The sequence below is a fragment of the Rhopalosiphum maidis genome, chromosome 4 (genome assembly GCF_003676215.2).
Source record: "Rhopalosiphum maidis isolate BTI-1 chromosome 4, ASM367621v3, whole genome shotgun sequence".
NCBI lineage: Eukaryota > Metazoa > Arthropoda > Insecta > Hemiptera > Aphididae > Rhopalosiphum > Rhopalosiphum maidis.
This window is the reverse complement of record NC_040880.1, coordinates 47,172,676-47,189,899: the sequence shown is the minus strand read 5'-3', so window position 1 is coordinate 47,189,899 and position 17,224 is coordinate 47,172,676. Positions and strand designations below refer to the sequence as shown.

The 17,224-nt window shown below is 26.1% G+C and overlaps 1 protein-coding gene across 4 annotated transcripts in view; it reads left to right on the top strand.

The window, feature by feature from the left end:
- The window catches only part of LOC113559339 (ly6/PLAUR domain-containing protein 6B-like), a 61,595-nt gene extending 45,400 nt beyond the window's left edge, over positions 1–16,195 (top strand). For 3 of the 4 annotated variants that reach the window (XM_026965039.1, XM_026965038.1, XM_026965040.1), the window contains 4 exons: positions 8,995–9,143; positions 12,076–12,159; positions 12,219–12,349; positions 15,282–16,195. In XM_026965039.1, coding sequence (XP_026820840.1) covers positions 9,020–9,143; positions 12,076–12,159; positions 12,219–12,349; positions 15,282–15,488 — 546 coding nt within the window. In that variant the 5' untranslated portion in view covers positions 8,995–9,019 and the 3' untranslated portion in view covers positions 15,489–16,195. Of the gene's footprint in view, positions 1–7,733; positions 7,945–8,994; positions 9,144–12,075; positions 12,160–12,218; positions 12,350–15,281 lie in introns of those variants that run through there. The other variant, XM_026965041.1, reaches the window with a different exon arrangement.
- Positions 16,196–17,224: the final 1,029 nt, after the last annotated feature.

The window sequence follows — 17,224 nt, the reverse complement described above, 5'->3', positions numbered from 1 at the left end:
AACACACAAATGTCTTTTCGGCGGATATTACCTATAAAAGTAACACGGCTAATAACGACGTTACCTCTGCCATTAAAATATAATAACATACAAATAATGTGTGTTAATAAATCGAGTGTGCATAATATAGGTGCACACGTTAACGCACACACATCATATCACATAATGTATTACGTATATTATCCGTAGTATAAAGTCGTTGTTATTTCATCAATTACTAAATGGACATCATAAAATTGATCAGAAAACTATACACGATCTGCGTGGAATTTTTAGAGTAACCCCACACCATTAATCGTCCAAAGTGATGGAGGAACAACACTAAAATGGTGTGAATAGTTATAAAAATACATTTGGATTTCAAAAGTTTAAAATATTTGTAATTGTTGTAATTTTTATATTTATTTTTTTTTGTAGTATAATACAAAGTTTTATAATTTGCAGACTTCTAGTACCTTTACAAATACATCCACTCTCGTATTTGTTGCAAAATCGCAAAGGAATATAAAATGGTGATTTTAGGACAAAAAGTACAATACATTAAGTATTTAAACTTGCTAAAATCGAAACAAAACATTTTTAGGTTTATTGAAAAACAATACAAAAAATACCCTACATTTTTTTTAATTTTACACACAAACTTGAATATTATTAATAATAATTTATATAGAGTATACAATATTATTATTTATTATTATTATATTTTAAAACAATATATCTCCTATTATATACAAAATAAATTTAAAAATTGCACAGCAATAAAATATTTAAAAGATAAGAATCATAATAATTAATTACATTGTACCGTGGAATGATTGAATCGAAGTCTTAGCAGTAAAACTCCTAAATAGGTACAATCAATATACGTTCGATAAGAAAACAACTGTACTGTTATACGACGTCTAAGAGATTTATTTGTATGTATTTGGCCTTTTCTATAGAATTTTTATACATCGGACATACTTATTAAGGATTTGTACGTTACTGGGATATTGATTAACTAATAAATAATGTTTTTGGTTTATTTATATTTAAGACTCTTTATTTTATGACGAATTTTATTACATAAAGAAACAGTTTTACTAACATTTGAATATTCTTATGAATTGTGATGAAATAGAAAGCAAACAATTTTTTGGTTTTTTTTTTTTTTTTAGTTGAAAGGAGTAAACTTTTTTTACGCATACTGTTTAATGAGATATTATATAATATATATTTTCAATTTGAAAAAGCGTTGAAACTCTATCATTGGTCAATACTATCAACTGTTTTCTTTTAAATTAGTTTAAACCTACAACGAATAACTAATGGTATTTAATGGTTATTAGCAAAAAATATTATGTCTTAAACTTTTAAATAGTTTATATATTTGTACACTTCAATAATCTTAAGCTTTTAATACAACTAGTAAGTAATAAATAATAAATTATCTATGAATTATACCATCAGTTATTAATAAAAACAAAAATATACAACTCTAGTGATATTAAATCGCTAAGACAAATATTTTTTCTGCTTATTAAATTATATTTATCTAAGACTTTTTAGAAGGTAACTAAAAATGTTCTATAACTATTTATACACCAATATTATTAAAAAGGAGAATATATATTTTAAATGATTACTTTGGTCCTTAAAAATATATAGTTGTACAGAACAAATAGTTTTAATGGAGTTATATATTATACAATATATATCTTTAAGTAAATGTTATTATATTTCTTTTAGCTCTTTATTTATTAGATCTAGCGATTTAATACAAACTTTCGTTTCACCGTCAAGCTCTTTATCCTTATTCATAACACGAAAGGTTAAATACTTTATAGATGACATTATTAATCATGTAATGAGGTTAAAAACTTTCATTATTTATATTATATTGTTTTTACTATATTATCTATCTTGTTTTAAATGTATATATATTATATTTTAGTTTGGTTATGGATTTTGGACTTAATGAAAAAAACTTAAATAAAGTACCTAAATTGTATATTTTACGCGTTTTTCATAAACTATATTTTTAAAAATGCATTTAAAGTGAAACAAGGTTTGAAATCACTATAGAATAATTGTACCTAGGTATATTGAATTATAATAGATTCAACATTGGGTTACCAATATAATAACTAAAAAGTAATAAAATTCGTATAATGTGAAAACTGTTTTAAATTCCATTGCCTTTTTATACAATTTTCTATAAGACACAATTAATTTATGCTTAGGAATTAACCTTCAAAAAATAAACTCGTAATTTAGTTGTGTCATAATAACGATACAAAGACAGTAACATGATACAAACACTAATATATAAAAAAAGTAAAATTTTAACTTTCTAATACGTTGACTAGAAATTGATGACTGGACATCGTTTTCAAATAAATTAAATATTTCAAGTATTTTTCAACACATGAATGGAATTTGGTTTAAATCATAAAATATGGAACATTATATTTGATTGATCGAACTATTCATTTTTTTATATTTTATAATTATAAATTAATTGCATCAATCAAATTTTATTTCATTTGAAAAAACTATAAAACTTTGTTTTACTGTAAAGTATTTAACATAGAAATAATTCAATAAAACCTATTGAAATGTAAAAAAAAAATTATTATATTTGTGGTAATAAATAAACTAAAAATATTACCTCTTACCTTTCAAAAACATAACGTTTAAGATATAATCTCGAAAATAAATAGCAGTCATTTGTTGAATACTATATTTGATGGATTATATTAGTGTTTTCAAAATGCCATTTTACGTTATCAGTTGATTTTTGCTCATTTCTTTTGAAATGTAATGACGCTTAAATAGATGAGATGAGATGAAATATTTTAATATTTAAAAATTGACAAAATTCTTGTAATGAAACTTTTCAAAGTACTTCTAGTGAATTTGTATTGTAAGGTGATTTGCTAGACACATAAAAACATATGGAAGATAGTTATACGTAATGTAAACTTTAATATGTGTAAATATAAAGAAATACGTCATATTATAAACATCCATTGGTTAGTTAACTGATCTAATACAAAACTGAAGAAACCTTGAAGATTATATTTTGTATAATATTGAAATTATTGATGATAATTCAACATTAAATATCACCGTATCATCAAAACCCAATTAAAATTGAATATTAAATGTATACCTTCGATTTCCAAATCCGTGGTACTATAAAAAAAGCCACTACAACCATTTTAAACCAATACATTTTTTTTTACTATTGACCACCCTAAGCTCCAATAAGATCTACTTTTCATCGTGAAAAATATCGAAATTAAACATAAAAAATAAAAATACATAGGTATAAAATCAAAACATGCATCGTTCCATTCAAAATCTAAAAATGTTAGATAACTTAGCATTTTATATAATGCGCAATTTAAATTACCATACGACAAATTTTCTAAATGTTTATAAGTATAAATATGCGTGATTTATTTTGAATAACGTACACTTTTTTTTTAAATGACAATATATAAATTAAATATTCGTTATTTTACTACTCAATTTTATTATTGAACAAATGAAAAATTATACATGAAAACAAACTTAAACATTAAGTATTTATGATTGGTAATATGAGCTAGGTTACTACATACGTGCTTAGCTAATTACCATTAAATTATACATTAAACAATAATCATACTTCAAAAAAATCCAATAAGAGTTAGGTAATTAACTGAGATAGATGTCTTTGTATTCCTAGAGTAGTAGGTAATACATTATTTTATTTGAAAAAGATAAGTGAATGTCGGATTACTTTAAAATAATCGTGTTATTTCACGTTTCTTTATCCACTGACGTTTTTCACGACAATAAATCTAAAAATTAGTTCTATAAAATTGTTTGTGTTTAATTATTATTCACAATCCATAGATATACTACAAACAAATGTTTTAACTATTTTATAAAATTAAAAATAAATTCTGAAAAAAGTGCACATTAGCTTTTATAAAACTAGAATGTTTCAAAGATTTCTAAGAGTAAATTTAACTACATTTTCCTATTTCCTGGTTTATTAAATGACAGAAGAATATTTATTGAAATTGTACATTAAAATCAAGATTAAAATGAATTTTAAAATCACGACTTTTTCCATATTTCATCTTTCCAGATATAAACAAATATGTTATACAAGAATATTATAATATATGTAGATTTAATAATAAATCAGCAAATCTTATTTATTATAATATGTAAATATCAGCAAATCCCTATTATCTTTTTCTATCCAATTATAAGTAAACTAAATCTGGCTTCAACGGACTTTCCGTTTTATATACTATTGGGAAAAATACCTAATTTAAAATTCGATAAATATAGCTTCATGACCTATTACCTGTCACATTTTAAAAAGACGTGTTAACCAAGTGCTCTATATTTATTATAGGGTTATTTAAATGTTTTTTAATAGCTATAACCAGTTGAAGGTAACAATAAATTAACAGTGACAATTTCTTTAATATATTAGGTTGTTTAAACATTTAAAAAATCGTATACGTAAAGCACTAAATAAATACTTCTTTGCCTTCTTGGTAATTTTATTTTTGAAATAGTCTATATTTACTTAAATTGAACAACTCAGCTATAAAATAAATAGAGTGGTTAAGCTATAAAATTGTGTGATGGATATAAACAGATAATGTTGCTAACATAAATTAAATATATATATATATATATATGATATATATTATGTTTGTACGTGTATAAAATATTTATCTGACTGCAATAAAAGTTCAACAGAAAACTAACTATACTAGAAATCGAATCGTTAAAGACTGTAGTATTGTACATCAAAATATATAATTGTAAGATATTATAGTTTATTACAAAGCAATATTTATTTATACACTTTTTAGTTTAAAAGTGAATATGCCATACCAAAACACACATATCGGCGTAGATACGAAATAGCACATATCGTATGTATCCAATCTACTTACACAATTTTTCGTACATAAAAAAAAACCCGCGTTATATATAGCGTTAGTTCTAAAAATTAATAAAATTCCTGTACTGAAATGTTCATAGTAAATAAATCACTCTCGATAGGAATTATTGGAAAAAAAAAAAATTTTAAATAATTTAGTAATGAACACGAAGATTTCGAAAACTACCCGTACCTATATATATTATCTATACGATATACAGGGTGTAACAGGACTATTAAACAAATATAGTAACATTTGTAATGGAAATTTGTCAAATAGTCTTGTTACACCTTATATATATATATATATATATATATTATAATTGGGATACACACTTTAAAAAGGTGTTATCAATAACAGTCATTGCAGATATTTGTCGTGCATACGTCATCGTCGTAGTATGTAATATACGGTTGTCGTCTGATAAAACGTTGGCAACACACTCATGAATAATAAACAACAAATATTAAGTGTGTGGCAAATTTTGCACTATGGCAAAGGCTCGAGATTAGATTTTACACCTCCACACGACAATAATATTTTAATGCACGCTACCTATACCTATATACATATATTATCTGTACGGGTTTACCTATATAATTGGGTTGAGGTTAGTGAAGATTTACATAATAAAACGATAAAACGGAAGGTGGCTTTGGCAGGGCAATAAATAATTCACCGACAACAGATGACCCGATTAATACGGAAAGTTTGAAACGTTTAAGGATGACCCGCAAGTCCGTCGGCAAGCAAGTGCGGGGCAGATTAAAATGTTATGGCCATCATCGCCATAATAAACAACAAAAGAAAAGCGACGACCATGTGTTTTCATTATCCCCGGCCGGGCGGACGCGTGCGCCCGTGTATATAGTGTACCAGAAACACGGTACTGGTGCTGTAGGTATTATTAATAATAATATTATAATCGGATACAATGCTCTCTCTTACAATACGCGATATTGTACTGCACACACTGAGATAACAACTTTATATTGTTCTGTTAGACATTTACAACAATAAGCCGAGCTTTTTAAACGGCCGTGGCACCGACCCTCAAGTATATGCTCTCGTGTATAGTATTACTATGTGTGTATACACCGTAGTAATATGCGCGTGCGTGTGTGCGTATGTGTGTACGCATAAGTTGTATACAAAAACACCCATCCTCTCGCTCGTGGTCAAAAGTTACCCTCTAAAGTCTAAGGTAATAACTAATAACGACGTGTAACTGTTGGCAAACTGTCGCGGAAAACCTTCCATTCACTCTTACTTCACATTATACCTTTAAATTATTGAGAAGTTAGTTTTCCTCGGCGACCTATTATACACGGAAGTTATTCTGTTGAAAACTTTTCGGCGGTGGTGACAACGACGATAGTTAATCTTCACGCAACACTTAAGTCCAACACTTTCGTCTCGTATCCGTAGCCTTTCGATGGGACGTGTTTAATTACACCAACGGGAAACAAATCTAAAAAAAAATTGACACGTCAGAAAATTGTTTTTATTATTGCCGAAAAATATCAAGATTCTCAAAATACAAAAATAACTATTTCCGGATACTGGGCATTTGTCATTAGTGTCTCTTCGCTGCGTTATAAGAAAATGATGCGTATTATTATTATTATTATTATTATTTTTAATTTCATATCCTTAATAAATCATCATAAATTCCATTTGAAAAGCAATAAAAATCCAAGCAAAGCCAAGTTTATAACATGATTTATATTTCAATGTGAATGTTTTAATAAAAAAATATATGAACTTTTGTCTGCGATATAAGTATAACAATATAATTAATTTTATTTAAAATGAATTTCTTGTAACTTTTACAATATTTTTACTGGGTTTTTTCGGTGTGAAAGCCTATACTAACATTATATTCAAAAAATCACTTTTTATTCATCTAACTATAGAGTTTTCAGTTTGATAAAGGACAAAATAAATATATTTTCTTTTTGAACACGCACTATAGCTAACTTTTACCAAAAAGCAAGCACATATAGTTCAAGTAACTGAAAGCGTTGAAAAATCATTACATTTAAAATCAATTTTTAGCTGTCCAAATATTTAAAATAGTCAAGACACACCCTAATTTGCTTATAAGTATTCTACCTATTAGAACTTTTCAAAATATAATAGTCTTTAAAAAGTATTAATTTTTAAATTAGATATTATTTTTGTGTTTAATTTTAGAGAGATTTAACCAGTGTGAAAATTTTTAAATTTTTTTAGTACCCAAGTAATTACTTAGCTTAATAAAAACGTACATATTATAAAATCAATAGCTCCTACACTTTATGTATTGCTTTAAATCTAAAATAATACTATAATAATAGTAATAAACTTGCTATTACAATATTCGATAAAAAAAAACACACAATAAAAATAATGTTCATAAAAAGTAAGAACATAAAGTACCTTATAAGTATGACTTTTCTGAACATATAATATTCATGACAAATAATTTAACACTCCTTTCAACTTTCGATCCATTAAAATGTGCATGTGTATACAATATACATAACAAACAGTATATAAACGACTAATAAACTTATCGTAGAATTTTTGAAAAAAAATCGTACAAAAATATATTTGCAAAAAAAAACTAAACAAAGCTCCTTCAATTTTACTAAGGTATAATTAAAACTAGAATAGCACCGTCAAGTACCTACATCAAGGTCGGCTTAACACACATGTATTATTGACTACCTGCAAGATAAATTAACATGTAAAGTGACATAAATATAAAAACAAATACAAGAAAAAATTACTAATAGTTGAAACGTGATTCCCATTCGTATGACGTATTTTTAATGACTTCCTTAGTTCCTTGTAGAGTCCTTATATTATTTCGTCGCTCAAATAAAAATATTAATAAGGTGTAATTATATATTTTAAATTGTAATCAATTTTAAACATTTTAATGGATTAAAGGTCGCCAAATGGCGACTTATAAATGAATTTCATCTGGCCTGCAGACAAAAAAAAAATATTTTTTGTGGTAAGTAAATTAAATGAGGTTTTAATTAGTTTTCATTTTATTTTTTAAAAGGCCATTATGCCATTACACTTTTTAGTTGTAAGTATATTTTTAAATATTTATAAAAAAAATATATAGATGATGTTTGGTATAAAAAAAAAAGAAGAAAATTGTGATCTACGTGTAAAACTGTAAATTATGTTAAAATAAGTATCTGGATGATATATAATCGATATTTGAAAAAGAATATTATTTTCTAAAATAAATAACCTAATTCAAGTACTACAACAATATGTTGGCGTATTGCGTATGACAAGATTAATTAAATGATATTGAGCTTAAACACTATCGCATGAATAATTCCAAAGATTGTGTGGACCATACTAGACATATTGATTGTTGAACAATTCGAAAAGACATAAATAAACAAGAATACTTAGATAAAACATTTTATTTATAAACAAAATAACAACATAATATTTGATTATAAAATTATTATTGAATTATTGAATTATCAAGTATGATTACATTAAATCAATAAAATTAGTTTTTAAATTTTTATTTTTATCTAAATAAATTATGAATTTAAATATTGAACTATTACAGCATACCTCAAATGTTATTATTAATACATTACTATTGTATTAATATATATATATATATATATATATAAAACGTTACTTATGTCACATGTTTTATATGGATCATTTATCTCAGTAGATAACCGGACTATTTAACTTAAATCAAAATTTTTTAACACCTATCGTTAAAAATATATGTTCATTTTGTCCGAAATTGTTTGTAATTTATTCAACTACTATCTTTTACCAATATCCAATTCGTACTAATTTATTATGATCATTTAAGTATCTAACTAGCTGATGTACTCTGTAGGCACCATGCGTTATAATTATAAGTAAGTTATACGTCATTGTAAAACTTTTGGAACACTATATCTATGCACAAAAAAAGTATACGGATAAATTTATAAAAATATATGGATGAAAATCTAAATTAATACTTTATTTATGCTGAAAATCTAAAATTAATTTATTTTTTTTATTTTTTTAGGTAATGTTTGGGGTCATACAGAGGTATGCCTCATGGTTGCCCGTGGATGGTACCACTATTTAGATGGGCCTTGTTATCTGGTTGCGTGGCCAGACCGCTGAGTTCCGATACCAAAATGTCCGAAGCTTTCACACAAAACATGACAGAAGGTAATTCACTGGTAAACAATATAAATGCATTTTGAAACATCCAATTGTAGATAATGGCAGGTTTTTAACAACAAAGTACAAACCCTAATCAAACATACAAATAAGCATTCTCTAAAATCTGTCACGCACTCACACTTAATCCGAGGAAAATACGATACACAATACATACTGTATAATGACAATTATTTTAAATCAATATGTATTTAACTAATCGCAAAATTACCTATTGAATTATAAAATACAATAATACGTAATCTCAGATATTGTTGGCATCATATTATTGTTATTTAATGTACTAATAATTGTATGCGTTTGTACACAATATGTAGTAAATACACAACACATATTCTACTATAATACCAATAATTCATGTTTGATTTTATTGCTTAGATTAAACAGTTTGATTAAAGCAATTTGAATATTTCACTATATAGTAAATAAGTAATGTCAATGATAGTATACGTGCATGATTTTACATAAGAAACACACTCAATTCACATTTGATTAGAGGAATTAAAACAATGCTTTATTTGTTTTAAATGTAATTTAACTTTTGTGCACTTCGCGCGGTATATTGTGTATTATTATAACAATACGCATTTTTGGACATCAAGTATACAAACTAACACAAAACATATTTTTATACACCATAAAGTTTAAATGCACAAACACACTTATGGAGATTTTAAGTCTCCCTAACGTCATAAACTTATTATATTACTCGAGGAGAACCAAAATATGATAAAATAACAAATGCGCAAATATTTGTAAATTGACAAATATTACATTCATAAATTTAAATTATTTCTTTTTCGAAAAAAAAATAGGCATTTCTTACCATGGAACTTCTTTTAAATTTCAATCGACAGATATGTTACACGAAACTTTTGAAACAGTCTTACTACCCTAAAAACTTTTTTTCCCGAAAACATAAGTCAAAACATATGGTTGTCAAACAAATTCTCTCGTGACTAAGAATCTTAAGATGGAACATGAATACTATACACAATGTGTCAATGTTTGTACAACAATTTATAAAAATACCAGTACACAATAAACTTTTCTTTTTTTGTTTTACTCAAAAAACAATGAAAGCATAGTAAAAATAATGAAATATATATAAATATTTTCTTAAAATTTATAATCTATTATTATCTGTTTTCAAAATAATAGAAAAATAAATATTAAATATGATGAAAAAATGTATTGTTATACAATTTTTTTTATAAAAACAATGCCCATAATGTGACAATGTGTCACATATTTCCTCTGTAGAAATATTTAAATACGATATATTCGATTTTCAAATTTATTTTAAGATTAATTTCTTCATTTAGAATAAAACTCTAAATGTGTTTAGTGTCCTAGGGATTCTTTGAAGCAATTAACCGTCAATTATATTATCATGATTAAAAACTGATAACACGTACTCGTATGGTAAAATTGAATACTTATAATATTGTTTCTAGTAACTATTGTCTTATTTTACTCAGGCGCGCCATTTCAGGTTTTAAAAAGAGGTATCAAAATTTAAGGAAGGCCAAATAAATTTTTCATCGGGTTACTTTAAGCATAAAAATTAAAGTTAAATATTTGATACAAGGTTTTTAAATAATTATTTAATACTAACAATTATAATAGTGATAACTAGTGTGTTTAGTAGCATGTATGTATGTAAAATAGGTAAACGTTTTTTAATTATTATACAGTACAAAACTAATAAATTAACAAACTTGAAAATTAGAAAAAACAGCAATATAGAAAGTTGAATTTAAATAAATGGAAACTAATTTTAATACGGTGAATATTTAATAGTGTTAAAACCTACTTCATATAATCAATATGTTTTATTATGTCATCCATAGTTTTATATAAAATCATTGATTTAACTTCGGATCATTAATTTACCAACCGGGCCAATTTCTTGGATTTTGTAAGTCCGGACCAGGAAAGGGTACAGGAAAAATAGGGTCGCCAAAAAACACCCTGCACCCGCCCTCCACCATACGGCACCTTTGATTATACTGACCAAATTTAAATTCACAAATCGTTATTTCAACGGAAATAGTAAACGTTTAACTTGCCAATTTGAGTGCTATCAGTTATACAAAATAAACACCAAAAATATATTTTTTTCAGAACTAATAATAACGATAATGACTGTCTAAATTTATTAACAACTAAGTTAATGGTAAAAAAAAACGTCACATTAATGCAAATATTTTTATTAATTATTTTCTTTTCAATTATTATTATAATTATTATGGTACATAATTTTTTCACGCTAATATTTGATGGATCACATCGTTAGGTTTTCTTAAAACGTTTTATTAAAAATACACTGTCAGATTTTTTTTTTTAATTCTCAATTTATGCTTGAAATTTTTATACTTTATATACAAACAAGTAAACATCTTTCACACAGACTTAATTAATATGTTTTACTACGAGGTTTAATGTTTTACAATTTAATTATGATTGGAGAAAACAAACTTATAATAAACGAGCTGTAGTTGATATTTTTAATAACACTATCATATTTACAAAATAACAAAATAAAATACATTTCAAATATACTATGCGCCTATCGCATATTTTGTTCAAATCGAATTTAAATATCATGTGGCTAATTTGAATAATAGCCAAATTTATACTATAGTATAGAATAGCAACGTGCACAGGTGTATCAATATTATTAATATTATGTGTATCAAGTTATAAACCATACGTAAACCTATCTCTTCTGCGACCCGATGCAGTTTGTTATTTAAAGGTATACATCAATAACTAAATAAAAAATAAATGATAACAACAATAATGAATGTCAAATAATATTTTACAGAATACAGTTTGTTAAGAAAACAGTTGTTATTAAAAGATGAATTATTTAAAAATCTTATATTTATTTCATAGATTGTTTTAATTATTTCAGAAAATTTAACTTGCTACACTTGCGTAAACGTATCAGACAATTTGACATGCAACCAATATGCCATTGATAAACCATGTGCTCGAGGTAAGTATCAGTTATAATTTTTTTTAAACTATAATTAAAATTAATTTATGTATCCGTAGATTTAGACTACTGCCAGACATTACACATAATGGATTCGACTGGAACTAGTGTCATTGTGAACAAAAAATGTGCTAACCGAACAGAATGTCATCCGTCCACTGTCGGTTGTCTAAGCATTGACAGGCAGACTGTAAGTTATTTAGTTATACTATTTTAATGTATATTCTATCGAATATTAGTTACCAACGTTTTATCAAATGCGTCAGTTGTAGAGGTATATTTTCTATGTATACTTTTAAGCAATAAATATAAAAAGGTACGTAATATAGAACGTTTCCATAAGTTATGTAGTCAGGCGAAGAAGAGCCCGTTAGGTCGTTAACCCTTTTTTTATATTACACATGATAATCGTCAATAATTTAAATTGTGTAATTTAACTGATTTTCTATCCAATTCAGTGATAGCTTAAATTAAATATGACAAATTTTATAATTGTTAATGTTGGGAACGAAAAAAAAATAAAATTGTACGATTTTCCTTAAATTTTGGATTTAATTGGAAAATTATTTCGTCAATCGTGGTGACGGATTCAAGTGACGTGAAGAGGAGAGGAGAGAATTCCCCGATATCATTTCAATTAATTATATTGATTTAGTAATTAGTAAGTTAAATGTAGTACCCACCAGATTAATGTAATAATTTTCTAATGAACTACCTATGTAAACGTTATTATATGCTATTAATTTACTAATTAAAAATATATAATATGTGTGTGGGATAGTACAAATGACCGGTATATTACGTATGCATCATGGTCATTGACTTCGAATAATAATTGTACATTGATAAAATAATCATTACTTTCTGATTAATATGGCAGGTAAATATCAACAATGGCGGTAGCATAAACCGTATAGATGAGTATTATGACTTATGAGCGTAGACGATAAAGGTATGTGTTGATAAAAATGGATGTGGTTTGGACGTGCAGTGGGTGATGAATGGAAACTGAGCGTGATACATTTGATTTAAAGAGACAAAAATAATAATAAATCGATGTAATGTCGGGAGATAAAATAAAATGGAAAGGTAAAGATGTTGTGGATGGGATTTATACATCAAATAGATGGCCGGAAGAAACACAAAAAAAAACTCCATTGTGATTTTTGTCCATTGTTCATTTTAATCAATCACTATTCACTATAATATTATACTCTTCTTAAAGCCCGCTATCGTCTATCAGCTACATTCCGATTGTTAATACAATTTAACTAATAAAGTGCTACTAAAAATAACTTAACATATTCCTGTCAATCTAAAGTTCCTTTCTTGAGATTTAAAACTCACAATGTAAAACTGCTACGCAACAAACGAGAAATAAAAAATCAATAAATAGTTATAATAATGAATTATATATGACGTATAATATCTATTGTAAATAGCTGCATTATCACGTATGGGCTATTATTACCTAACCAAAACTATAAACTGAATTTAAATGAGATAAAATAATTTAGGTTAAGTAATCCTCTTAACTGTGCATATAAACATTAAACATGTTATAAGTACTTATTTTTTATTTTAATAATAACTAATTAAAAATTAAAAAATACTCTAGTGTTTACATAATGAGTACGTATAGGTACTATTATAAGTTATATATAGGTATAATATAATTAGAGTTCTAAATTTAAAATATTTCACTTGAAATGTTTCAATTGAAATATTGAAAATTTCACTCATTTTGAAATATTTCAATGAAATATTGAAAAATATTTTTTTCTTCTTTTAAATGTATTCGGTTATAATTGAATAGAAATAATATATTGATTATATACAGAAAATAATGATAGTAAATATGCAAAAATATGCACTATACATTTTTGATGTTTATCACTTGTTTTATTATTGGTCCTTATTGTATTATTATTATTATTTATTGTACATATTTTCTTTATTTCACACAATAAACCAACTTTTGAAAATTTTTACTCGCAAATTAACGTGATTATAAACTTTAAAATATAATAATTTATATTTTATTTTTCATCGCAATGAAATATTTCAAGAAAATAAATTTCATGAAAATTTTAAACTCTAATTAAAATATACCTAATATGTATAATTTAAAAAAATTAAAATGTAATCAAATTAAATAATTGATCAAGAAAAAGTACATATCATCTTCTTTAAATTATACATTTTAACCACAAGGCCAACAATATATTACCTATTTTAATATAATTATCAGTCTAAATTATTTTATATTTACAAAATGCATGTTTAATAAATAAATTTCCAGAGTTTCTTGTACAATATATAATAATATGATTCCACCTTATTTTTGTATTCAATACAGCAATACCTCAACTCTATTAAAAGTATCTATCAATCTATAAATCTTACTTAAATAATGTTTTATTGCACATTTAATGCTTGGAAAAGAACTTATGAGAACTATGTACTTTATATGCATACAGACACTGTTAAAACCAATGTTTTCAATAAAATATAAATCTTACCGTGCGTACATAACATATATATTTCAAATGCCATGTAGGTGAAATCTCGGGGGTGTAAGATCGTGCACCTTGAATGATCTGAAATATTTAAGGTCATGTTGGTACACGTAGTTTTGCTGCACCGACACGCCCGAAATATTTTTCAATTTGGTGATAGCCTATAGTTGTAGTTTGGCACAGTTTTCCAACTTATAAAGGCGACACGCGTGACTATCGTCCATCGATCACCACCTAGTTAGTCACTGTCAGTCGTAGTTTTATTCTTCGTTTTAAATTGATTTAATGATGTGTATTTTGAACAAGTATATTATAGAAGTATCGGTAGCTCCGTTTTGAAAAAAACGACAAAAGGTCTTCGTAAAAAAAAATAATCTTGTATAATCGCAAGCGAACGAGTGATTTTATAGATTTCCGAGTATAATTAAAAAACTCGCTGCCAAAGGTTTTCTAGTTTTGCTGCAGCTAAAATTCAAAGAAATTACGATTATGGCTAAAACCATAACTTTGCAACATTAAAATGTAACAGCAATATAGTTTTAATCAACACTTTGAATTATTTTTATAATAATCAAACGCGGCGATTTGGCGATCTGTTTACAGGTGTGCGTGTCCTGCTGCGATGACATGTACTGCAACATGACCGTGCCGACAAACCAGACCAATGCAGTGGTAACAGTCACGCGCAAACATCACACGAGTCCTACCAAAGGGCCGAAGACAAAATCCGCTGGTGACATACCGTGCACTCGACTGACGGTTGCGTCATATTTATTATTGTTTCTCATGTTATTGACCACCATTATATAATGCTAGATCGTTATGCGTTTTTAAAAAAAATATTATATCTTAACCGTTACCTCGATAATTATATTATAATAATATGTAGTTGAGTTTAGATTTAGCTGTGATATAGGTTATACGCGGCGAGCACAATATACAAACAAACTTCAAACTCGCGTGGTTATTAATCATTTGGATTACGCCAAATGTGTACGCTTGTGTATAGCCGATTCACAGTTAAACGCCAACAGATAATACTCGTTGGAAACATTACGACCTTAAATTTAGGTGGGCAGAGCGAAACGGGACGATCAAAAATACATTATTCGGAAACTAAAAGTAATTTCTTGTTATCTGCATATTAAAATTAAATCGTGGTAAAAACTTTTTAGAATCCGTACTAATATAAGAAATTATAAAAATAATGAATAGGTTACGCTGCACGATATATCAAAGTATGGGTAAATTATTGTTTTATAAGAAAGGTCTATAAGTCCCTTAGGAAACAAAGTAATCAATAGTTTTGACATCAGTTAAATTACCATATAAATATGCAACACTCAATAAATAGATACATTTCATAAAGTTTTTATAAAAAAAAAAATACTCATAGAAACCCCATCCACGTCGCTTATTTTTTTTTTTTTTGCTCTGTCCATACTTATTCATTCAATATGAACAAAAAAATCCATCGTTATATTTACCTACTTATTTGAAAATGAAAATGTTTTTAATCGAACTAAATTTTTTGTTTATTTTTTAACCTTCTTGTTATGACATAAAATAAACGATACTATATAATATAAACTTATAATTTTTTGTATTTATTTCAATATTAAAGGTACCGTCTTATACAAATATGAAAATACTAACCTAAATAAAACCTGAAAATAAAAATAAGAAAAATTGGTAAATTTTGTTTAAATTACGTCGATGTTCATAATAATATACGTAAATAGTTCAACAATATTGAAGTTATCACCTAATCAAACAGTGATTACTTACAATTTATGTGCATTGTGCATTGTTTATGTTATAAGGAAGTCATCTTTCTGCTCGATCGTTTTACTACAATATAGATTTTCAAAATTACAATGTACAATTTAAAAGTCATAAAAAAATCATCGCATTTCATAGAATAAAACAAATCGATCATTAATTTTTTTAAATTATTACTTTATGAGCAAATCACGGCCTATAAATATTTAAATGTATAGAATTTTTTTAGTTTACCCAAACTCTAAAGGAGTAACAACAAACGCCAATAACTGATGAAGATATAATTTTTATAAGTATTTCAAAATTGTATTAGGACTATAATTAAGTACTTGTTTACATTAATTATTCAACCAAATAATAATATGTAAGTTTTTGACTTTATGTAGTATTCTATAAGTAGGTAGTAAAGTTTATATTAAAATATATACGTAGTTGACAGGGCATATCGGTATAATATTACGTATCTAAAAGGACAAACAGGATGAAACACCCTGTACAGTATAACATATCAAAGAACGATCGATTTAACAATAACTTACACCGTGATGATAATAGTTAATCCTGTAATTAATAATGTGGTGTACCTATCTAAAAGATGCTTAGTATACGATTTAGCGCCCCTCGACTTTATAGGGTTATAAATAATAAAGCCAAATAGTTTCATTATGTAGTTATTATATGCCTGCCATTCATTAAATACAGATTTTAGAACCGCATAACATAAGAGTTATGTTACGTTCCTATAACTTGCGAGTTATAATATT